The sequence below is a fragment of the Echinops telfairi genome, unplaced genomic scaffold (assembly GCF_000313985.2).
Source record: "Echinops telfairi isolate 266 unplaced genomic scaffold, ASM31398v2 ScPeMD7_3;HRSCAF=10, whole genome shotgun sequence".
NCBI lineage: Eukaryota > Metazoa > Chordata > Mammalia > Afrosoricida > Tenrecidae > Echinops > Echinops telfairi.
This window is the reverse complement of record NW_022103899.1, coordinates 21,382,439-21,407,999: the sequence shown is the minus strand read 5'-3', so window position 1 is coordinate 21,407,999 and position 25,561 is coordinate 21,382,439. Positions and strand designations below refer to the sequence as shown.

The 25,561-nt window shown below is 40.5% G+C and overlaps 1 protein-coding gene across 1 annotated transcript in view; it reads left to right on the top strand.

Moving 5' to 3' along the window:
- Window positions 1-25,561, top strand: part of DNAH7 (dynein axonemal heavy chain 7) — a 255,888-nt gene that overhangs the window by 133,420 nt on the left and 96,907 nt on the right. The window contains exons 41-44 of the mRNA XM_004701731.2: window positions 4,620-5,492; window positions 11,148-11,377; window positions 18,323-18,653; window positions 24,164-24,510. Coding sequence (XP_004701788.1) covers window positions 4,620-5,492; window positions 11,148-11,377; window positions 18,323-18,653; window positions 24,164-24,510 — 1,781 coding nt within the window. The remainder of the gene's footprint in view (window positions 1-4,619; window positions 5,493-11,147; window positions 11,378-18,322; window positions 18,654-24,163; window positions 24,511-25,561) is intronic.

Below are 25,561 nucleotides of genomic sequence, written 5' to 3'. Positions count from 1 at the left end.
GTGAGAGCGTGAGTGAGTGTGAGAGTGAGTGAGTGAATGAATGAGAATGAGTGAGTGTGAGTGAGTGAGAGTATGAGTGAGTCAGTGAGTGAGTGAGTGCGAGAGTATGAGAGAGATTGAGTGAGAGAGTGAGTGAGTTAGAGAGTGAGTGAATTAGAGAGAGATTGAGTGAGAGAGTGAGTGAGTTAGAGAGTGAGTGAATTAGAGAGAGAGTGAGTCAGTGAGTGAGAGAGTGAGAATTAGAGAGTGAATCAGTGAATGAGAGTGAGTGAGTGAATGAGAGAGTGTGAGAGAGTGAGTGAGTGAGAGTGGGTCATAAGTGAATGAGAGTGAATGAGTGAGTGAGTGAGTGAATGAGAGTGAGTGAATTAGAGAGAGAGTGAGTGAGTGAGTGAGTGAATTAGAGAGTGAGTGAGTGAGTGAGTGTGAATTCTAAAAAGTGTTTTTGTGGAGAAGGAATATGTAGAAAATCTTGCACTACTTGTTTTTGTTAGGTGTTCGGGTCCTGGTCCGTTCAGATCCACAATTAGCCCAGGTGTGGTAGAGTGACACACTGCCTGATCCAACCTCAGCTTCCCCACTCTCAAGCTTGAGCCCATTGTTGTAGCCATTGTTTCAGTCATTCTGGTGGGGAGCTTCCGCTTTCCTCTGGCCTTCTACTTTATCAAGTATAATGTCCTTTCTGGGGACCGGTCTCTCCTGATAGTATGTCCAAATTAAGTGCTTCGAAGGCGCATTTTGGATACATCTCTTCTGAGACAGATTTGTTTGTTCATTTGGAAGTCCATGGTACTGTGACGGTTCCTGAGCAGCACCGTTATTCAAATGCATCCATTCTTCCAAGGTCTTCATTGGCCATTGTACAACTTTCAGATGCATATGAGATGATGAAAAATATTGTGGTTTGGGTCAGGTATACTTAGTTCTCAACTAAGTTCCTCTTCAACACTTTCAAGAAAGATTTCTTGACTGTCTTAAAACCTGACAGACACTGCTTTTTCTGTTTCCTTTCCAGACATCGTCATCAAACTAGAGTTCCTGCTATCATTTCATTCGATTTTTTTCAAATGTATAAAAGTCATTTATTATTTTTCTCACCTTTGATTTTTCATTCTCAATCTTTTGCGTGCACATTACATATTATGCCTTTAAAATGCCTATTCCAGTCAAGCAAAAACCAAAATTATTGTAATTTTCTTTTGAAATTAAGTTGTGCTTCAAAGGGCACTAGCAAGTAAGTGATAAGACAACCCACATACTGAGAAAATAATTGCAAATTGTTTTTCTGGGATTTTTATATAAAAAAACTATTCTAATGCAAAAACGAAAGAGAAATAATCCAAATAAAAATGGCAAAGGATCGGAGTAGACATTTCTACAAAGAAGATATACAAGTGAATAATAAATTCATCAAAAGATGCTCAACATTTTGTACGCCATTGCACTGGTTCTAATTTATTAGGACCTTCTAGGGAAGAGGAGAGCTGTGACTTATGATTTTTTCCCCGTAGGTTGTAATCTTTGTGAGAACAGATTGCCAGATCTATTTTCCCGTGGAGCAGCTGGTAGGTTCGAACCACTGACCTTTCGGTCAGCAGGCGAGTGCTTATCCAGTGTGCCACCAGGGCTCTTTTCATTAGTCATGATGGGGATGCAAATGAACACCACAATAAGACACCACTTCACACGCACTGGGATTGCTATGACAATAACAAGTGTTGGTGAGGATGAACAGAAACTGGGATTTCTGTCCACTGCTGATGGGAATGTAACCCAGGTCATCCACTTTGGAAAACAAGTTAGTGGTCCCTCAAACAGTTAAAAAATTAGTGTATGACTCAAACATTACATATATACCTGTGTGCACGTGTGTATACAAATCGATAAATAGTCAAGGAAAGTTAAAACATATGGCCTTACCCCACCCCCACTCCCAGAAAACCTATATCTATTGGATAATGAATGGGCAAATAAAATGTGTTTTATCCATACAATGAAATATTATTCAACTCTAAAAAGCGCAGGACTAATTCACAACACAGCATAGACAGAACTTGAAAGCATTAAGCTAGGAAAAAGAAGTCAGACACAGAAGACCAGATAGTGTATGCTCCCATTTGTATGCAATATCCAGATGAGCAAATTCATAGAGCCCGACAGACAGTGAGTGGTTGGCAGTAGCTTGTGGGAAGGAGGAAAGACGCTTGCCTGCTAATATTTATTTTGAGGGTGAGGAAGATTCTCTGGAATTTGATGGTAGTGATGGTTGCACATCTTTGTGAATCTCCCAGAAACCATTGGCTTGTATGCTATAAAAAAGGTGAATTTTCTAGATGCAAATGATGTCTTATGTTCTAAAACCAGCAATGACTGTTTTGAGGTAAATAGATTTGAAGTAGATATGTAATATAAACCCAAACCCACTGCTATTGACTCAATTCTGACTCACAGAGATCCTATACAGGGTTTCCAAGTCCAGATCTTTGTGGGAGGAGAGAACCTCATCTTTTGCCTTAGGAACAGCTGGTGGGTTTAAACCATTGACCTGCTGTTAGCAGCCCAGTGCCTAACCCCCAGTGCCATTAAGGCCCATTTATGCAGTATAAATACAATCCTTTTTAAACGACTTACATTAATAACAACTACTTACACTTAACTACTTACAATACAATGAAGACATTTTCCTAGCACCAGGAAATGTGAGAGGGTGGTAGAGGACGTGTTGTCAGCACAAAGCACAAGGGAGCCGACTAAGAAACATCCTTTATTTTGACCCTGGTGGTAGCTTCATGAGTGTAGACGTGTGTAAAATTCATTCTGTTGTATATGTAAGGCTTGCATAGCTCCTATACAGACCAATCTGAAAGGACAAATGGATATTCCCCACAGATGGTGAGTCTGCTGGTCCTGAGTGGGGCCCTGGGATCTGCATTTTAACCAGTACCTCAGTGGTTCAAATGCAGGTTTTATTAACTGACTTTGAGAAGCGCTCCTGTGGATTCTTGATAACTTGTCTATGAGATCGTATTAAACTTTGATTCATGCCTATTAGACACCGCTGACTGATGTGTTAGGTTGGCTAACGGCAGCGCTTTCCTGCTATGGGCATGTTGTCTGAGTTTAAAGTGGCTCATTCCAAAGAAGCTACTGTAGGCATGGGTTGTGAAACTAGGCTGTGCCATAGAGAGATGGCTGTGGGACTGGTTAGAGTATGGAGGTGGCCTAATTCACACCATTTGTCTGTTAGCCACCATCTCTAGAAAAAGGGGTGATTTGATTTGTTATGTCATCAACTGGACAGTAGTGAAAACTTTAAAATCGTGATTCTCAAATACCAGGGAATCCAACACAGATTCAAAGGTAGTTTTGAATAATTATGTATCTCTGTTCTCAGGGTTTCCCCATAGATTATCTTAATTTTTTTGCTACAAATCTCTGAGGTGCTGGGGGGACTCTAGATGAGTGTCCTGCTTTGCAGGAGGCTATGGGTGACAGTGGAAGCCCAAAATCCATTTGCAGGGTCCCCACTGGGATTAAGCCTCCGGTGAATCCCCTCTGACCATAGACCAGGGATGTGAATACCTTTACTAGCTGACAGAGAAAGTAGATTAATGAAGACTCAATTAGGCTATTGGAAAGTAGACTAATGAAGACTCAATTAGGCTAAAATTTACACCTTAGCAATATGTAGATTAATTTAACCTAATTTAACACCTAGATTAGTTTTAATCTAATTATGAAATCTGAAAAATGTCCTTTTATTCCTTTAGTGTCATTTAAAAATTGTAGGTTTTAATCATTTTCTGTTATCTTTTCTATTGAGGGTTTATTTTGTTATTGATGTTAAGTTTTTGTTTAGTCTTTTGCTTTTTATTTTTGTATGTTTTTCTTTATATGAAATCCAGGATAGGTAAAGCTATAGAGACAATAACTGGATCAATAGTTTCTTAGCATTGTGGCAGGGGAAATTGGAGGAAAATTAGAAGTTAATAATGAGTACAAGAAGGAAGAAAGTGTTCTAAAATTAATTGCAGTAATGATTGCACAGATATTTATTTTTTTTTGCACAGATATTTTACATAAAATTAAACTGTTAAATTGCAGGATGTATGAATTATATGTGAATAAAACTGTTAAAAATCGTGTCTTGCTCAATTATCCACACCTAAGCCACCATCAAAGGCAGTCCATTTCAACCCCTCCCCCAAATGGTCATTTATTGGTGACTGAATGTAATTATTTTTCTTGACATAAAACTGAAAAACAACAATTCGCTGCCATCAGTCAATACTGACTCCTATCTACCCCATGTGAATTTCTGCGACTGTAATTGTTTACAGAGTAGAAAGCCCCATCTTTCTCCCACCGAGCTGCTGATGGTTTTGAACTTCGGTTCGTGAGAATCGCAGCCCGAAGCAACCACCATGCGGCCAGAGCTCTGGATAGTCTTTAAAAGAAATATCGTTATGAGTCAGTTCTCATGGTTTAGCTATGTTTTCCTGAGAGCATTTTAAAAAATATATATTACTTGAGATTAGCAGAGCAATGATAAAACTAAATTTTTTTTAATTACAAAGAAACAATGAGCCACTTGCTGATACTACCTGTTTATTACACAGGTCCTCCGAGTGTACTATGACCGCCTTCTGGACAATGCAGACAGAAGTTGGCTTGTCGACTACATTCAGGAAATGCTGAGGAAGCATATGAATGACGATTTTCACGAGCTTTTCCTGAGACTGGATTTCGACTACGACGGAGTGGTGGAAGAGGATGATTTACGCAGTTTAATGTTCTGTGACTTCCAGGATCCCAAGAAGGAGGACACCAACTACAAAGAAGTGGCCGACGTGGACAGCCTTCGCGTGATCATCGAAGCCCACCTAGAAGAATACAATAACATTAGCAAAAAGCCCATGAACCTCGTCTTGTTCCGATTTGCCATCGAACACATCTGCAGAATTTCCCGGATCCTGAAGCAGCCCCGGAGCCACGCGCTCCTGGTCGGCGTGGGCGGCAGCGGGAGGCAGTCGGTGACCCGACTGGCCGCGCACATGGCCGACTACTCCGTTTTCCAGGTGGAGATCTCCAAGGGCTACGGCAGCACCGAGTGGCACGAAGACTTAAAAGTGATCCTGCGGAAATGCGCCGAAGGCGAGATGCAGGGCGTCTTCCTGTTCACAGACACGCAGATCAAGAGAGAGTCCTTTCTGGAAGACGTCAACAATTTGCTGAATGCGGGCGAGGTGCCAAATCTCTTTGCCCTCGATGAGAAGCAGGAGATTTGTGAGAAGATGCGCCAGATCGATCGCCAGCGAGATAAAACCAAGCAAACCGATGGCAGCCCCATCGCCCTGTTCAACATGTTTATTGACCGGTGCCGCAATCAGCTGCACGTGGTCCTCGCCATGAGTCCCATCGGAGATGCGTTTAGGGTTCGTCTTAGGAAGTTCCCTGCTCTTGTTAACTGCTGTACGATCGACTGGTTTCAGGTACGCATTGCAGATGTACGTTTAAATAGCCTTCTTCTCTTAACTTTCTATTGAGAACTGCATGGAGGTTAGTAGAACACATCAGTTTGCCATTCAACAAGCCATACGCATTCCTTCCGTGTCAAGGACTGCCGTCCCACAATCTAACATCACTTGTTCTGGTCTCTGGCTCCTAGTGCCATCCCTCCTCCTCTCATTTACCTTTCTGAACTCCCTCAGACTTCCCGACATGTTCAATCCTCCTCACCACCATGAATTGTTTTATAGACTTCCCACCAAAACATCTGCTCAATAATGTACTTTCTGAAATTATAATGGGAGAAGTCATCATAATAGAACAATATGTGGAATGACATAATGAATAACAATCTGTTGCAATGGCCACACAGAACTCACAAATCATGTTCACGGTTATAGCAGTTATTAGGGAAGTTTAACTGGTTACTACAAGTCAGGATTAAAGAACAACAACATTAAGGAGATACTCTTGTGTCACAACAGTGTCTTTCTCTGGTCCTTAACCTCTCAGTCATATGGCCTCTTGGTCTCTGCTTTGTTGTGAGTCAGGTGGCTGGCCACTCTGCCTCACACTCTTAGTGTTTTCCTCTTCTGCAATGTGTGAGGCTGGTTTGACTAGAGAAACAACTCCACAGACACTCATATGTGTGCAAGAGATAACTTTATATCAAAGAACAATTGTATAATGAGAAAACAGCCCAGTTCAGATCAAGTCCATAAGTTCAGTATTAGCCCATATGTCCAATACTAGTCCATAGACTCACGCAGCACATGCAATGATGCAGAACGCAGGACGATCATAGGCTGGAGGGTAGAAAATCTTGTGGATCCAGTGGTAGTAAAAGCATCTCAATGCCGGCGTGGGTCTCCACGTGGCTCCTCTAGCTTTCTGAGTTTTTCAACAGGAGAAAAGGGAAGGCAGAGAGAGAGCATCCCACCTCCAGGGACGAAGTGAAGGAAGTTCCCAGATTCCTCATAAGAAGGCCTTGCCCACAAGGAGGGATCGTCAGGCTGTGACCTGATTGACAGGCATGACTCTACCCCTTTATTCTTTCATCAAGCTGACATGAAATTGTGTAACTACCATAAACCACCCCTTGTCAACTTGAACACCTTTACACAACTCTTTAACCATACATAATTTTAAAACAAAGCAAGAATAAAATTATATCTGTACCTAACAGGACAAAACTAAAATGTATAAAATTCAAAATGTGCTATCTTTATTTAAATATAATATCCTCTAAGTGAGCAAAACAAATATATTCTATAACTATTTCAGTTATGTTAACACCTACACCATAATCCTATAAGCATATTCCCCACCTATGAAAGTTTGTAAACCAGCTTCTTCATGCCTTTATCCTCCTCCTTTTGGGTATCCAATTTCTACACTGCCCACTTACATCAACCCAGTGTGTGAGGAGACAAGCATGTTCCTTGATATGGAGAATCTTCATTTCAGTTGGAACCTTGTGAGTCTACATCCATTAGCAAAATCAAATTAGGACAGGCTGTCCATAAAGTCAGTAGCAATATACACTCATTCACAGGCTCAGAAAAGCTCATCTTCATCTGGTTAGGTTCTACTCAACTCAATATGGGCCACCTCACTTAGCCTCGCCTTTGCACCATGGGCCCCATCACAAATTCTCAACAACCCTAGCCCTCTTGGGCTAGGGCATGAACTTCCGACCAGCCAACCCACTCTCATCTTCTCCTATAGACCCTGTAAACCACATCCCCATCTCTTTATTTCTGCATTTCTCTCCCTCCACTCAACAAGTGGGTTCAGTCACCTAGCAAGCATTCCAGGCTGCCCATAGGCTCCCTTTAACATTCAGGCCTAGAGAAGGCAGTTCCTTCATGGCTCCAAATTTTTCCAGCTTCAGGCACAAACCACTAGTTCAAAGTTCCAAAGGCAAAGCGTTCCTTTTTTCCCTTCAGTCTATCCACAGCCCCGTAGGCAAGTCTCTTCAAATTAGAATGTCCTGCGCACCCAAGACACTGGGTGGGGAATGTCTTTTCAGAGACATCTTTGCAGGCATGCCCTACACCCGTTTCAAGATCCCACCTAACGGCTAAAGGCAAGTAGGCTTACAAACTCTTTATTCTTAAATAAAGAGTTTATTTATTTAAATAAATAATGATTTCTATCACATTATTTCAATAACAATGGGCAAAATAAATTAGTATAAACCTAGTAGAGCCAGATCCAAAACACATTCTTAAAAGTCAAATTCTATCCTTACCTAACCTTATCTTAATGCTTATTTAAACTATTTCATTAATAAGAAATATGACCTTGGGCCTCTGACTGCATTGCTCCAAGCCAGGACGGGGCCTTCTGTCAGTCATTTTGACTAAGCAGCATAGTCTCACAGGAAAAGTTCAAGGGACAATTTCTGCCTCCAAGGAGGAAGAGAGGAATTCCCAGAATCCTCATGGGAAGGCCATGCCCCCAAGGAGGGATCATCAGGCTGTGACAGGGTAGATTCCACCCCTTCATTCTTTTATCAAATTGGCTTGTGTAAGTGCCCCATGCTCTGTCTCAGTGTCTCAGCGTTTTGGTTTCTGCTGCCTCTGCCACTTCAGACATGGATCTAGCATGTGCTCCACTGGTGGCTCCCCTTTCTTTGGAGTCCCAGGATTATTCTTGTTCCTCTTTCTGAAAGGACTCTTATACCCAGAGGAATGCCCAACTGGCCAGTCCCCTCCATTAGTGTTTCATATACTGTGTTTGCATGGCCCCGCATAATCACTTCATGGTAGTTATAAAGAAATAGATAGAAGAGCCATAGGTAGTTCATTTCATTTCCCCATGACATGATAAATATTTTCAGATCAATGTGTGTTCTGCCCTCCAGTCCAGGCAGGAAACAGAGTCCCTCAAAGCGTCACTGAGGGAAACTCAGGGAAGGGGCTGTTCGAGGAGGTATAGGCAGGATTTGGGCGGAGGGGAGAGGCTGGAGGACTTGGAAAGTGGTGGAGAGATAGAAGTTGTTCTGTCTCCAGAGTGTAAAACGGAAAACTCTTCCTGGGCCTTAGGGAGAGCTTGGAGCTCTCACAGTGAAACTGCACTGACCAGAGGAACCGTACGACTCCGAACTGCTAGAAATAGAAGGTACAAATCTCTCTCTCTCTCTCTCTCTCTCTCTCTCTCTCTCTCTCTCTCTCTCCTCCCCCGCCCTCCACCCTCACCCCCTTCCTATCTCCTACTCTGTCTTGCCTTTACACAGCCCAGGAAGAGACCAAAAGGAAGACCGCCTGATGAGGTTTTCTGAGTCACATTTAGCATCAGGAAGAACAGCCAAGCAGGCAGAGGCAGAGGATGGTCAGGTGTATAAGGGAGAAGCAGCGAAGAGAATAACTAGCTCAATGTGGAGAGTAATTCAACTCAGCTTTTAATATGATATAGCAATGCATTCTCCATGTATAATAGGAAATGCATGGGTCCTTGCCGACCCATGAGTGAAACCTAATGCGTAAATGTTTATAGTATTAGCTTCTCTGTTACCTTTGTCTTCTATTAAAAGTATTTCACTCAGTACCTATTTACTGAGCCCTTGCTTTGTACTAGGTCTTATCAAAGCTGGAGTTAAAGTGTAAGTGAGATAGACAAGGCCTCTCCTTTCCTTAAAAACAAACGAGCAAAAATAACCCCATCATTTAGGGTGATGGGGTAGAAAGTAATTCAGACGCTAACCCTAGATTAAGTGGCTAGTGAAAGGCTTTCGTAATAGGTGACTTTTAAGAGGAAAGCTGAGAAACCCTAAGAGCCAATATTGAGATCTGGGCAGAGAATAAAGAGTGAAGGCAAGGGACAAAGCTTGAAGGAATTACTGGAGCAGAGACAATCAGGAAAGCAGAGAGCAGGTATGGAGATTCTGTAAATTAGGTCTAGAAAAGGGGCAGGCAAGTCAAGTAGAGATGTGCTAGTGGGTGTGGGTTTTATTTTAAGTATGCTGGGAAGTCATTCAAGGGTTAAACCTAGTAAGATACCTGAGTTGGTTTACACTGGAAAATATCCCTTCGCACCTGTGTAGAGAATGGGTTGTGTGGCTAGCATAAGAGTGGGAACAGGCGACCAGTGCCGACACCCTTGACTGTTCCAGGTAGCCAGTCTCAGATACTTGCATTAGAGTATTTGTGATAGACGCAGAAAGAAGTAGCAGGATTCTGGACCTATTTGAAGAGTGATAATTACAGAGTTTGCTTCTGGGATGGATGTAAGGATGAGGAAGAAGAGCGAGCATAAGGCTGGTGACAACATTTTGGATCAAATGACTGGATGGATCAGGGAAGCCAATAGGAGGAACAACTCTGATGGAGGAGATAGGAGCCACCTTTGGGACTTGTTGAGTTTGAGATGCTTCTAAGTCATCCAAGAGCTATCAATGAAGTCATTGTTTATATGATCCTGAATGTTAGTGGAAAGGATAGTAACATTTACCTGTGAGGATTGTTGGGAAATTTAAACAACATACTACTGGTAAACGGCACATCGAAATAGGTGTCCCATAGTTTTGTTCCGTTCCCATTCTTATTGTTGGAAATACTCATGAACAATTTCTCTAGCCCCTGAACTAACCATGCAACGTTTATATCACATGTCTTAAGATACAAATTGTGGGGTTAAAGGGAAGAGGGAACCCCACAAAACATCACAGGTTCGGTAGGCACAATTGTACAGCGATAATAAGTAGAGATTATAGTAAAGTCATAGAGAGCATGAGAGTTAAAGGATGGAGTCAAGTAATGGAGTCAGACGCAATTCATGGTAGCATTGCTTACCTCAGGTCCACTTGATGGTCCTCATGGAGGGGGCTTAGTCGTCAGAGAAGAAGCCACTGCCTCGTCCTCCTTAGCCATCTTCTCCAGCCACCCTCGGCCAGCCACCCTCAGCCAGCCACCCTCTCGAGAACCAGGGAGCCTCATTATTTATTGCTAACCACGCATCATATCACTTTAGGGGGATCTGATTACAGAGTCATACATCACAGAAAGGGGCAATACAATTCATTCTAAAACAAGTTTGATCACTCTGGTGTCTCATACAATAAAACAGACAACTACTATTCTGGGAGGCATGCAAGTCCCCTGATAACGGACAATAACCTAAGTCACCGGGAGGGGTAGCAACATAGGCAATACAATCAATAGGAGGGGGATGACCTAGGGGTGTGCCCACATTTGTTGTGGGATAAACAGTGGTGTCTGCTTGATCTAGACAGCTGATAATGGCTACCTAACCTTGGTCATCCTTGGGCGAGTTTGACCTCTCTGGTATCTCCTACAAGTAAACAGACCACCACTATCCTTATCAGAAGGGAGTGGGTCTTATTTAGGGTGAGTCAGACTAATAGTCTAGCCACTATAGATGGCTGATGTTAAGGAGAATAACCTCTGACCTACTTTCACTGATAACCTATTGTACAGTCATTCTTAAGCAGCTAAGTCTGGTACATATTTTGGGGAGACAACTTAAGAGAAATCCTTCTGTTCCTCACAACAAATGCATGGGGAACGTTGCTCATGAAAGTGTCTCTCACCCTCCATGAATTACAAAGGGCTGTCATAGTAACAAAGCCACCTGGGTCTCTTTGATAAAGTGCTTAATCTTTTCCTTACATTTAGTCATGGCCTGAAGATGCACTTCAGGCGGTTGCCTCCCGCTTCTTAGAAGACATAGAAATGTCGGAGAAAACACGAGATGGCTGTATCGACATGTGTAAAAGCTTCCACACTTCCACTATAAACTTATCAAAAACCTTCTACATTGAACTTCAAAGATACAACTATGTGACTCCTACTTCTTATCTTGAATTAATCTCCACCTTCAAGCTGTTGCTAGAAAAGAAAAGAAGGTAAAAGTGACATTTTATAATTCTAAGTAAGCAGTGGTGGTTTTGACTTAGTGACTAAAATAAGCAAATAAATAACTATGACATAATAAGAGTTATTTTTCCCCTATAAATATACTGTGAGTTTTGTCACATTTTGAAATGGTTTAATCATAGGAAATGGTCTTACTCTTCTGGGTGTACTATATCACATTTGTGCGAAGAAGAAAGGTGTGCCCCTCAGCTAGTTTACACCCTCGGCAGATTGTGACAATGCTTTGGGGGGAGAAAGATGAGGTTTTCTACTTCTGTAAAAAGTTACATTCTCAGACACCTACAAGGGCAATTCTACCCTGCCCAATAGGGTCACCATGAATCCAAATGGACTCAATAACAGTGAGTTTGGTTTGGGGGCAAACACCTCTAGAAAAGTCATTTCCTTTGAATAGTCATCAGATAGCAGAGTAGCCTTCCTCTCTGGATACCAAACAGCTGGGAGCTCAAAGGTACATGGTCAGGGCACACAGCCAGTTTTACATCTCTAAAGGACGTCTGATATGAAGACATCAACATAAACAGTGGTAAACTTGCCAACTTTTAAAAAGTGTTTGCATGGCCGCTTTAATGTCCTTGAGGGTGGGTTTTAAATGCAAAACAACAAAAAGGTAAATACGAAAGTTTCTTTAGTTCTGGCAATGAATATTCAGTGCATATAATAATTAAAAGATTATTAACATTAAGCTGCAAGGTTGGAAGTTTAGAATATTTTAGTGATCATCTTTAAGGGCATCTTCATTAATGTTAATTAAATTAAAATTTGGCTAAACAATTTGTATATTATGTTTACAATTTCATAAATGTTTTTCTGGTGAGGTTTGAGTTAAAAGTTCAAACCTCTCTAGATACTTAAGTTATCAATCCGGCAAGTTGAACCTTAAAGTCGCTTATGTCTGATTATTTATTAACTTAGCAGAATTCTGACTTACTACACTAACCTCTTACTCAGTTGTACATTTTAAACTGAAATCTCAAAGCTGACCTATTAATCTAAAAGTAACAGTTTCAGGAAAAAATTAAAAGTAGATATTTAAAACACCAAATATCATAGATTCCCTAATACAAAAATATCAATCCGATTGAATTTTATTTTTGTTTACATTTTTAAGTTGTTCTCAGGTACTATGAAGTCAGTTCCAACACTTAGCGACCCTAAGGGGGAACAAAAGAAGGAGAAGACTGCATTTCTGTAGTTACTTCTAAATCTTTCTGTGGTTAACTCCTGTCTAGAGCATTTATTTTATTGTGGTAAAATATACATAACAACACTTTTGTCACTTTAACCATGTCCAAGTGCAAAGCCCATGGGCATTGACTGCATTCACCGGGTTGAGTAACCATCACTACCCTCCATTGCCAAAGGTTTTTTATCATATCAACGGAAGCACTGTGCCCCTGAAACACCAACGAACTCATTTCCTCCTGTTACCAGGCCCTGGTAACCATCATAAAGTCTTTTCTGTATGCATTTGCCTATTCTATGTGTTTCCTATAGGTGGGATCATAAAGGCATCTGTCCTCCAGGCCTGCTTTTTGTTTCACTCAGCATACTGTTCCAAATCCTTGCGTGGCATAGCATTTGTCAGGACTTCAATTTGTATGGTGGATGATGAGGAGCTCTGGTGGTTGCTGTTGCTAAGCACTTGGCTGCTAACCCAAAGGGTGGTGGTTCAAACCCCCCAGCCACTCTGTAGGAGAACGTGTGGCTGCCTGCTTCTCTCAAGATGACGCCCTTGGACACACTCTCAGGAAGTTCTACTCTGTCCTGTAGCGCTGCTCTGAGTCAGAATCAACTCAGCAATTGTTTTTTTTAAAAATAGACTACATTTTTATTTTTTATCTGTTGGTGGGCCCTTGTTTCCACATTTTGGCTATTGTGACCAGTGCTCCAATGAACATTGCAGTACACGTGCATTTTTGAATCTGTTTTCAAGGCTTTGGGAGTAGAGTTGCTGAGTCATAAGGAGCCCTGGTAGTATAGCGAGTAATGTGTTGGGCTGCTAACTGCAAGTTCAGCAGTTTGAAACCACCAGCTGTTCTATGGGAAAAAGATGAGGCTTTCTGCTCCCATAAAGATTTTGTTGTGAGTTGGAACTCAATGGCAGTGAGTTTGGTTTTTATGATATTTTCTTTTTAAATTTTTTATGTTTAACTTTTTGACAAACTGCCAAACTGTTTTCTATATTGGCTGTATCATTTTAGATTCTCACCAGCAATGTAGGAGGAGTGTTATCGTTTTTCTATACCCTTACAAATCCCTTTTTGCCCCTTGTATTACTAATAATTGGCATCCTGATGGGCATGGGATAATATCTCACTGTGGTTTTGATTTCCATTTCCTTAGTGACCAATGACTGACCATGCTTGTGTGCTTTTGACCAGTTATATATCTTGTTTGGATAATTTATTTGTTTATTAAAAATAGTTTTACTTGGATATAACTAACATCATATAATCCAATAGTTAAGTTATATTAAGAAGAGTTGTGAAATCATCACCACAATCAACTTTAGAACATGTTCTTCCTTCTTGGACCTAGTGCTATTAACTCTTCATTTCCCCCACCCTCTCGTTCCTGCACCCAGGTAATTATTAATCCAGTTCCTGTCCCCATAGTCACCCATCCTGAATTCCCTATACAGAAACAAAACAAAACAAAAATAACGCATATTTTAAAAGACAGAAAAATAGGAAAAAGGACCCAGCACCCATAACCAAATAAAACAGAGAAAACCTGCAATGGAAAAGAAGGCAGAAAATATTTTAAAACTGGAAGAAATTCAAAATGGGTTATATGACTAGATGTTACATTCCAGCCTAACTACTGTAAGGTAGTTGAGAGATGCCAGAAACCCAAATCAGTCAAATTAGAGCAAACAGGTTTTATTGGGGGGAAAAACCCAGCTTGGGCGAAGTCCCACCGTCCACAGGGCAGAGGGAGTCGCACTCCAGACTACAGGAGTGTTGTTTATATAGCCAGGGAACATGTGACTGGGCTGCCTTGAGTCCATATAAGGTAAAGTAGTCAGGGATTGGGAGATACAGGTATGTCCGGGTTTCTGGAATATAAGGTGTCTTCCTGGTTCCGGGGGTATTCATACCAGGTGCAGAGTGGCAGGCTGAGAACAAAGCGGGCACTGAGCCAAACGGGCCGTGAACAAAACAGGGCCGTGAGCAAAACGGGCCATGAGTGAAAGAAAGAAAAAAATCTTGCGAAGCTGCTTTACATAGTCAGCACTGGTCAGCTGTGTGTGTGTGTGTGTGTGTGTGTGTGTGTGTGTGTGTGTGTGTGTGATTCAAGGCCACGTGCTGCTAGTTGTTTCAGCCAGCTCTGGTCAGCTCCGCTCAGGTGGGGGAGATTCAAGGTCACTTGCTGCTAGAAGCCGGCCTGGAATTGATCCGGCCTGGAATTGATCCGGCCATACAACTACAGTTGCCAAAACCCACTTTACAATGCTCTGTGTCTGCTGTACAAAGCCTTTTCACTTTCCCAGACTGCGTCCAGAGGGGATTTGCTGGGGACTCAATCTACCTTGGGGTCCTACAAATGGATTTTGAGTTTCCACTATCATCGAAGTGTCCTCAAAACCTGATGTTTAGAATTGAAGCTCTAATACTTTTCCCTCCTCTGGGTTTGAATTTTGTTATTTACAATTCTTGGATCACACAGGCTAGTGTACTTCTTCCCTGTGGATTTAGTTGACTCCTCACTTAGATGACTGCTTATTTTGAGACAGACCTTTAAGACCCCCTGTTTCTGCTGGCCGGGCACCCCCTGCGGATTTCTTCACTGCGCTTGGTTACAGCAGCCACATCACCGCGTTTGGTTACAGCAGCCACCTCTCCAAGGACGACGAGGACCAAGAAGCATTTGCCCATTTTTAAACTGGGTTGTCTTTGTTGTTAATTTGTAAGAATCTTAGTGATCTTTATATTAAATCCTTGTCAAATATGTGATTATAAAATATTTTCTCCCATACTGTAGATTGCCTCCAGTTTCTTATTAAAGTCTTTTGATACACAAAAGATTTGATTTTAACCAAGTCCAATTTATCTACTTTTTTTCCCTTTTATTCTTTGTGCCATGGCTAAAAATATGTTGTGGGAAGATAGATTTTAAATTTTTACCTCTCTATTTTCCTCAAAGGGTTTTATGGGTTTAGTTCCTAAATTAAGTTACTGATTTATTTTTTACTTCATTTTCAGATGAGGTATGAGAGATAAGGGTCCACTTTTTTTTTTTTCAATCTGGAGAACCAGCTGCTTCACCACCAGTTATTGAAGAAACTATTAATACTCATTGAATGGACTTGGCTCTTTTGTTGAAAATCAATTAACCACAGATCTATGAGTTCATTATTGGAGCCTTTCAACTCTGTTCCATTCATTTAAATGCCTGTTTTTATACCAGTACCAGACATGTTTGATTACTGTAGCTTTATACTATACTTTGAGATGGAGAAGCATACCTCTTCCTATTCTGAAGTATTTTGAAATTTATTTTTCACAGTCACTAGGAAAGTTCTTGCTGTCGTTTGTTGGGTCAATTCCAACTCACGGTGGCCTGGCCGTTCCTTAGGCTGTCATCTTTACAGGAGCAGGTCACCAGGTTTTGTTTGTCATTTTCCCTCAATGTGAGTGGTGTGTTTCAGTCCAGTGGTTAAACAGTGAAGCATTTAACCATCACACCATTAGGATCCCTGACCAGCCTACTTTAGTCTAGTGACCATGATGGCACCACGATTAAAGTGGGAGCCTGCTAGCCAAAAGGTCAGGGGTTCAAATCCTCCAGTCACAATGAGGGAGGACGCTGTGACAGGGGCAGTTCTACTCTGTCAGAATTGATTTGATGACAGGGTTTGGATTTTATTTTATAAGGACTCTTGCAGCATACTCCCACGTGGTGCCAGAGTTTTCCTAGATGCCATGGTCCATGCCTATGGGTTTCAGCCGTACCATTGTTAATTTCTCCATCAGCTCTAGATGTATGAAACTCCCACCTAAGACTTATAAGTTGACTGGATTTTATTATTTTGGCTCTTCACATGATTGTCTTTCCAAGTATGTTATAGGATTTTTAATGCCATTTTGCATATATCAAAAGCACTTAGAGGTTCTGATTAAATTTTGAATGTCCCTTAGGACTTTGTTTGAGCCTACACCTACAAAGTTTAAGACCATCCAGACTGAAAGAAGAGTTATAAAAAGGAGACACAAATGTATAGGAAGACTAAAAGAGTAATGACTTTCTAGGCGTTTATTTGCTTTAAACTTGTCCTCTCGCTTTAATTTCACTTTCACCTCAATCTAGGGTTCCTAGCTTGTATTTAGTTACCTTTCCCTTAATAGCCAACACCTTTAAATATCTTTATTGACATGTAGTACAATAGCATAGCAGCAGACTATCAGACCACCTGCCTGGAAGTCAGTGCTTCTGCTCACCAAGTGCCCTACTAGGGTGATCCCCCACCCCTCATGCTGGCGGGCAGGAGGCCTTTCTTGGGCTTACTCCAGTTTGTGTCAGGGTTTTCCTGGAAATGAGCTCACACATATGCAACCCCCTCCGTCCACATCGCTGTCAGAGGTGGCTCACACCCAGGAGATTGAGCAGGTGGCATGCCGTCATGTCTAAGGTTGGTTCCTCCTGTAACAGCCCTTTCATTTCTCCTGGTTACCTTTTCCAGCTCAATCCAATCTATTACGCCATTGAAGATATTTAATAATCTTTCTGTTTTTATGACAGTTATCATATTGGTTCCATCTCTGCCTCCTGCTTTATGAGGGAGATTTCTAAAATGTGTCACCTTTTAATTTGAGCCATTATGGCATATCAAATATGAAAAATTTAAGGCCATTTATAAGTAAAATAATTATCCCTATTTACAAAATGTCATTATCTAGAGAACACATGACTTCAGATAAAATTTTTGAATTACATTCTAGTCATTTATTTTATACCTCCACATTAATAGTAATAAAGTGATGAGATTAATTACTTATCTAGTTTGCCATACTTCTCTTATGCAAAAAAAGAGGTTATTTCAAAATATTTCATATATTTTGAAATCTTTTTCCACTTCTCGTTTTTTTAGGCAATCAAATCTATTTAGTGTCTTTCTGAACTTTTGAAAGCATTCAAAATAATTTAATTAAACACAGAAGTCTATTGAAAAAATGTGATTATAAAGCCTTTCAAAGGAACAATATCCTTGGAATAAACTTCTCACATTGACTGATTTTAGAAGTACCTCACTCATTTTAATGCAAGAGGCCCTTGTCCTATACTAGTGTATTTATCTTTAGAATGTATACCATGTCACTAGATATTCCGGCTGGTTGCCGAAAATAGAAAAAGGGGATGAAGACATATTCATTACCCTTAACTTACATTGTCCTATGTTCTAAAGTTCAGAGTTTTGACAAATTGCCATTGGTGTGACATTGTTTTACAACACCCCATCATTTATGCCTTTAAAAGTTTGAAATAGTTCAAGAGTACTTAACTTCTAAATCCAATAGCAGTGGAAATTAATTGACAATAAAGTGACGATTAGACAAGTTTACTCATTTGTTTATTTTCTGTTTTCCATTGAGCTAGCAGCCCTTACCTTCCATGTCTTCTCAGCTATCTAGACAAGCTTAATACAACAAAACAGGAGGAGCCGATGTTAAGGGCTCAAGTAGAAGGCAAACGTTTTGAGAATTGATGATGGCAACAAATGTACAGATGTGCTTGACACAATGGATGTATGTATGGATTGTGATAAGAATTGTACGAGCCCCCAATAAAATGATTTAAAAAAACAAACAGATCCCTGTGCTACAAAATGTTGGCATACTAAGAAGACATGGCTTTTCCCCTTGAAGGTTGCAAATCTTACGCCTAATCTGGATTTGTCTGTTTGCTTTCAGTGAGGTAATGAAAATGAAGAAGAGATATGAAGTGGGTTTGGATAAACTGGACTCTGCTGCATCTCAAGTCGCCTCAATGCAGTCTGAACTGGAGGCGTTGCAACCTCAACTAAAAGTCGCCAGCAAAGAAGTGGATGAAATGATGATCATCATTGAGAGGGAGTCTGTCGAAGTGGCCAAAACGGAAAAGATAGTGAAAGCGGATGAAACAGTTGCCAATGAGCAAGCGATGGCCTCCAAAGCCATCAAAGATGAATGTGACGCTGACCTGGCCGGGGCCTTGCCAATCCTGGAGTCAGCCCTGTCTGCCCTGGACACTCTCACTGCACAGGTAAGGGCCCAGAACTATACTGGGTAGGAAACATGTCATCATAGTTAAGAAAATACTTAACAATTGTTTGCCACTTGACATTCGTTAGTACTTAGCATCTAGTTTGTCTCTCCAAATTAGTCTCCAAATGTAATGGTGCTGAAATGATTTTGAAATTAGCAACACAAACAACCTAACGAACTAAACACTGCCATCCAGTCAATGCTGATGCCCGGTCACCCAGATGGAGCAGAATAGAGCTTGCTCTTAGGGTTTCCCAGCCTGTAAATCTTCATGGGAGCAGAAAACCTCATCTTTCTCTTGCAGAGCTGCTGGTGGGTGGGTTTTAACTGCTAACCTTGTGATCCAATGTTTAATATACTGTGCAAGTAAGACCTTGATATTGGCAAAAGAACCCCCAAATTCATCTGAAAAAAGAAATGCATAAGCTTGAGAAGACAAGTTTGCAAAAAGAAGAAAGCAGCTAATTGTTTTGACCCATTGAAGAGAACAGTGTGCGTTGGTGAAATTTTGCTTCCTGCTCAGGGAAAAAGGCCACAGAACGTGTTGTGCTGTTAAACACAGCTTACAAGGACAGGGCTATGGGAAAAACTCAAGTGTACAAGTGGTTTTCTCATTTCTAAAAGGGTGAAATGTCGATTGATGACAAACCTTGTTCTGGATACCTGTCAACTTCCCAAATAGATGAAAATGTTGACAAAAATGTATGCGCTTGTGCTCAAAGACCGATGATGGACTATTGAAGAGATGGGGAAGTTTTCTGGACTATTTTGAAGTTTGGGGGATGAGAAGGGTCACTGAACAATGTGTGCCTTGGGTTCTGACTGACCAGGGAAAAGAGCTTCCATTGGAAATGTGCCATGCTTGGAAAGAACAGCTCTGAAGCGACCCAGACTTCTTTTTTTCCTCAAGGTTGTTACTGGTGACAAGACAGGGTGCAAACATCAAGCAAGCCAGTGGAAGACACCATCATCACCTTGCCCCCCCCACCCTGCCCCAAAAGCTCATCAAGTGAAATCAAAGATCAAGATGATGCTCATTTGATTTTTTGATGTGAGGGGGATCGTGCATTTCGAGTTCGTTCCACCAGGTCAGACTGTTAATCAAGCTTTCTATTTAGAGACTCTGGAAAGATTGGGTAACAGTGTGTAACAAAATCGACCTGATTTGTGGCAGATGGGAGACTGATTTTGTCACTATGGCAATGAACATGCTCACACAGTCATCTCAGTAAACCCGTTTTTGGCAAAAAACCAGCATGCCTTTCTTGCCCCACACACCTTACTCACCTGATCTCACTCTGTGTGACTTCTTTTTGTTTCCCCGAATGAAGAGGAACTTGAAAGGATTGAAATTTGATGACATAAAAAAGGTGAAGAAAAAAACACAAGGGAGGTGCTGTCAGCCATCCCAACAGATAAGTTTGAAAAATGTTTTCAAGAATGAAATCAAGAAAATGACAAATATGTTCAGTGTCGTGGAGGGTACTCTGAAGGTGATGACTGTTTTGTTAAAAAAAAAAAGGAAATACAGAGGTTTTGGGGAAAATGTACAGTTTTTTTGGGGGGTACCCCCTCATATGTACCTGGTACTACTATTCATCTCAGGGGTCTGTCTGTCTTTTAGATAAAACCTGAGCCATGGGGATGAGTTCTGTTCTTTGTAGTGGGTGGTGGGGTGGTGGGAGTGGGACAGGAAGTGTTGTTTGATTTTTATAATTTTATGTTTTGTCCATATTTTTCACCCACTCTATCCAGGCCTTCCTATTAGAGTGTGTTCGACAGTGGTAATGAGGGCCATCCGATTCTGGTCTCCTAAGGTTCATAGTCATTTGGATGAATTGTTTCCTTGCATTTTCTTTACTCTTCTTTATCATGTTTAAATACTTCTGTAATTGATACATGTCTCACAATGGAAATAACAGAGTACTGTCTATATATATTACTGTTTATATATTTTAGTAATGCATATCATAACATTTCTTACAATACATTTTTATAATATCATTACTTTAATATAATGTAGGATTAGAAATTAAGGTGTGAGGGGTGGACAAATTCAAGAGAAAAGTAGAAGTGGATTTTAAAACATAGAGTGAGAATCTTGCTTAAAAGTTTGGGTAGCAGGCATGCAACAGAACAACAAGGGGAGCAGAGCAAGGAAGTCCCGAGGGAGTACCACAAGTAGACTTTGGGGCCAGTGCATGGCACCCCATTAAACTCGACCAGAAAACACTCTGAAAGGTCAAAAAACAGACCTTGGACTATTTACAGGCTTTTCTTTCTTTTGTCATTGGTATCTTGTTGTTTTGTTTTCTTTTATTGCTTTGTTTTGCTCTCTTGTTTTTGTGCATATTGTTATCTCTGCAGGTTTATCTAGACAAGATAGGCTGGATAAACAATCTGGAGGGGAAAACAACAGGACTGACGGTTCCAGGGGGACATGGGAGACGTGGACATGGGGGAAAGGAAGTGGTGTTAAACCCAGGGACAAGGGAATACAAGCGATCCAAGATCGGTGGTGAGGAGGGTATAGGAGGCCTGGTAGGGTTTGATCAAGTGCAATGTAACCGAGAGGAATTACTGAAACCCAAATGAAGGCTGAGCATGACAGTGGGACAAGAGGAAAGTGAAAGGAAATAGAGGAAAGAGCTAGGAGGCAAAGGGCATTTATAGAGGTCTAAATACAGGCATGTACATATTTAAATATATATAAGATGATGGGGAAATAAATCTATGTGCATATATTTATAGATTTAGTATAAAAGTAGCAGATGGATATTGAGCCTCCACTTACTTACTCCCTCAATGCAAGAACACTTTGTTCTATTAAATTGGCATTCCATGATGCTCACCTTTCTGACACGATCACTGAAGACAAATGGGTGCATAAACAAATGTGGTGAAGAAAGCTGATGGTGCCCAGCTATCAAAAGATATAGCATCTGGGTTCTTAAAGGCTTGAAGATAAATAAGTGGCCATCTAGCTGAGGAGCAACAAAACCCACATGGAAGAAGAACACCAGCCTGTGTGATCACGAGGTGCTGAAGGGCTCAGAGATCAGACATCAAATAACAAAAAATCATATTATTGTGAATGAGGGGGAGTATGGAGTGGGGACCCAAAGTCTATCTGTAGGGTCTCGGGGAGGAGACTAACCAGTCAGAATGCAGTGTATCAATGATGAAACATACAACTTTCCTCTAGTTCTTTAAATGTTTCCTTCCCCACCTCCCTCCCCACTATCATAATCCCAATTCTACCTTACAAATCTGGCTAGACCAGAGGATGTACACTGGTACAGATAGGAACTGGAAACACAGGGAATCTAGGACAGATGAACCCTTCAGACCAATAATGAGAGTAGCGATACCAGGAGGGTAAGGGTAAAGTGGGGGAGAAAGAGGGAACCGATCACAATCATCTACATATAACCCCCCTCCCTGGGGGACAGACAACAGAAAAGTGGGTGAAGGCAGATGTCATAATAATTTATAAATTATCAAGGGTTCATGAGGGAGGGAGGGGAAAAATGAGGAGCTGATACCAAGGGCTGAAGAAGAAAGCAAATCTTTTGAGAATGATGGCAACAAATGTACAAATGTGCTTGACACAATGGGTGTGCATATGGATTGTGATAAGAGTTGTATGAGCCCCCAATAAAATTATTTTTTTTAAAGTTTGGGTGGCAGTAAAGGGGAAAATGTTACATCGCTTCCTCACATCATACTCCAAAATGGATTTCAGGCTGACTGAAAAATTAAATAACATTATTATAAAATTTCAGAAAATGTATGTCAAAATGTTTGAAATCTGAGAGTTGAAAATACTTTCTGTATGAGAGAAATTAGAAAGAGACTACTGTGCAGTTTAATTTTATACCCCTCTGTATTTTCCTAATAAATACTGATAAATAAATAAAGACTGATACATTTTAGTACATAATAATCTAAAAATTTTATTTGCCAGAAAGACCATGGACAAAATATAATTGATACACATCATAGACAAATGGATGATGTGTCTTCTATGTAAAGATCTCTTGCAAATCAATAATAAAAAAAGAAAAAATATAAAGAAAAAAGTGAAAATAGTAAATATAAGTGGACATTCTACCTCATCCATTTTTAAAGAAACACAAATTGAGGCAAAATTCTTTGACCTATAGAATGACTACCAGTGCTCTAAAGAGTCTAGTTAAAGGAGCACCTTTAATACTTTCTGGAGAACAGTTTGTCAAAAGGTGCCACAGTTTTGAAAAATAAGAAGTATAAGGTTTTTAATTCAACATTTCAGTTCTTATCATTATGATAAATATGGGGAAATTAGAATCATGGTACACAAATGTTTACTAGCATGGAAGGAGCTCTACTATCTAGTTTTTTGTTGTTGTTTTGTTTTCAAATCGTTTTATTAGGGCTCATTTGTACATCCATTGCCCTCATCATTCTCAAAACATTTTCTCTCCACTTAAACCCCCGGCATTAGGTCCTCATTTTTCTCCTCCCTCCCCAATCCCCCCTCCCTCATGTCATATCTTGCCCTGTCCGGCGTCTCCCTTCACCCACTTTTCGGTTGTCTGTCCCCCAGGGAGGAGGTCACATATAGTTCCTTGTAATGGGTTCCCTCTTTCCTACCCACTCTCCCTCTACCCTCCCTGTTTCGCCACTCACACCACTGGTCCTGTAGGGCTCATCTGCCCTGGATTCCCTGTATTTTCAGTTCCTATATGGTCTAGCCAGACTTGCAAGGTTGAATTCGAGTCATGGTAGTGGGAGCGAGGAGGAAACATTTAGGAACTAGAGGAAAGTTGTATTTTTCTTTTTTTTTTTAACATTTTATTAGGGGCTCATACAACTGTTATCCCAATCCATACACACATCAATTGTGTAAAGCGCATTTGTACATCGTTTCTCAAAACATTTTCTCTCCATTTAAACCCCCGACATTAGGTCCTCATTTTATTTTTCATTGTTGTTGCATCGCACCCTGACTGGCTCATCTCCTCCCCGAGACCCCTCTGCAAGGGGATCTCCAGTGGCCTACTAAGAGGCAGGAATAGTACATGTGTGTTTTGTGTAATGTGATTCCAATGCTTAAAATACAGCATATGATCTGGTTTGTGGCATATACACATAGAAAATAATTTAGATCATATAAATAAAAATTTTCTCAGCAGCTCTATACAGTCTATATGTACATTTCCCATGTGTCTTAATGTTTGTGTTGAGCATATATTTCATAATTTTTCATAAGCTAGCTAGCTCTATGTTGTGACATCCAAATATCCCTTTGATGTGTTATCCAATATGGGTAGCTTCCCTTTTTGGTTCTATGTTGTTAACTTTTCCTTTGGGAAATCTTTTCAATATTCTTTTGATACAATTCTACCATCATTTCTACACATGGATCGATCAATCTTCTGTATGCTAGGGTTTACTCTGACACTAGGAACCAACTACAATTAGCAGACATTTCGTTTTAAGTAATTAGTGTGTTGTTCTTTGAAGGATATCACCGTGGTGAAGTCCATGAAGAGTCCTCCTGCTGGCGTCAAGCTGGTGATGGAAGCTATCTGTATCTTGAAAGGCATCAAATCTGACAAAATCCCTGACCCATCAGGCTCTGGAAAAAAAATAGAAGATTTTTGGGGTCCAGCTAAGAGACTTCTGGGCGACATCAGATTTCTACAGTCACTTCATGAATATGACAAGGACAATATACCTGCCGCTTATATGAATATTATAAGAAAAAACTATATTCCAAATCCAGATTTTGTTCCAGAAAAGATTAGAAATGCTTCCACCGCGGCAGAAGGGCTGTGCAAATGGGTCATAGCAATGGATTCATATGATAAGTAAGTCTGATAAGCAGAAAACTAACTGGTATGCTGGTATGTTTCATTTCCTTATTTGGTCACTTAGGTATTTTGAACCTTACAAGCTATGTAGGTGAAAGGCTCCATAGAAAGTCATGTCTAATACCTGCTCTGTGTTTACATTTTTATTGGGGGCAAAATGACACCAATCAAAATACAGAGCACCGTAGATCTTAGACATCTGGGACTCGATGACCTTCTGTGGGTTTAAACATGATCGAGGACTCCAGTAAGCTTTCATTTATTTACCACCCTCAAAATAAACCTAACTGAAAGAAATCTTTTAGATCGTTTAAATTATTCATTGTTTTCCGAAAATAGCAAGGAAACCCTTAGAGGTTTACTTAAGGAACTTACGTGATGACCCTGGGAGAGCCAGGGCTCGCTGGGACTGCCTTGTGTTTGCAGCTGTCACGCGTTTTCTGCCTGTGCTGGGTGCAGCCTTACCACGCTTTTATTGCTCTGTGCTAGTAGAACTTATCGGAGTTTTCCTTCTCTCACAGTTTTTCACCTTACGCAGCCTTTGGGCTTTTAAAGATTTTTCTGCATTGAGAAATCTACATTAAAAAACAACAACAGAAAAGAGTGGCATTGGTTTATATTTTTTAATAAATCTCGTATAATACCTCATTTAATTAAAGACAATTGGACTAATTTTTTAAAAATTGGTCTGCTTTGATATCTTGTTTTGATGGAAGTAGATAAATAAAATTATGCCTCACACAGATATTTACGTAGACAAGGAAGGCCCTCATAGGCCACTTGAATAGAAAGGTACATTGAGGACTCACAAGGGTTCTTGGACTGAACTTTGACAGCAACTGGCATAATAGCCATTATTTATGTGACAGCCTTTGTTGATTATTGTATGAGGATATTGTATATCAAATCAGAGTAAAACATTATTTCTTCAAAAAACAGCCAGCATAAGATGTTTATATTCATTTTGTTATGATAAACACAAAGCCAATTTGAATCATTGTACATATACAGTGCATGTTTTTAAAATGTAGGGGCCATGCTAATATTT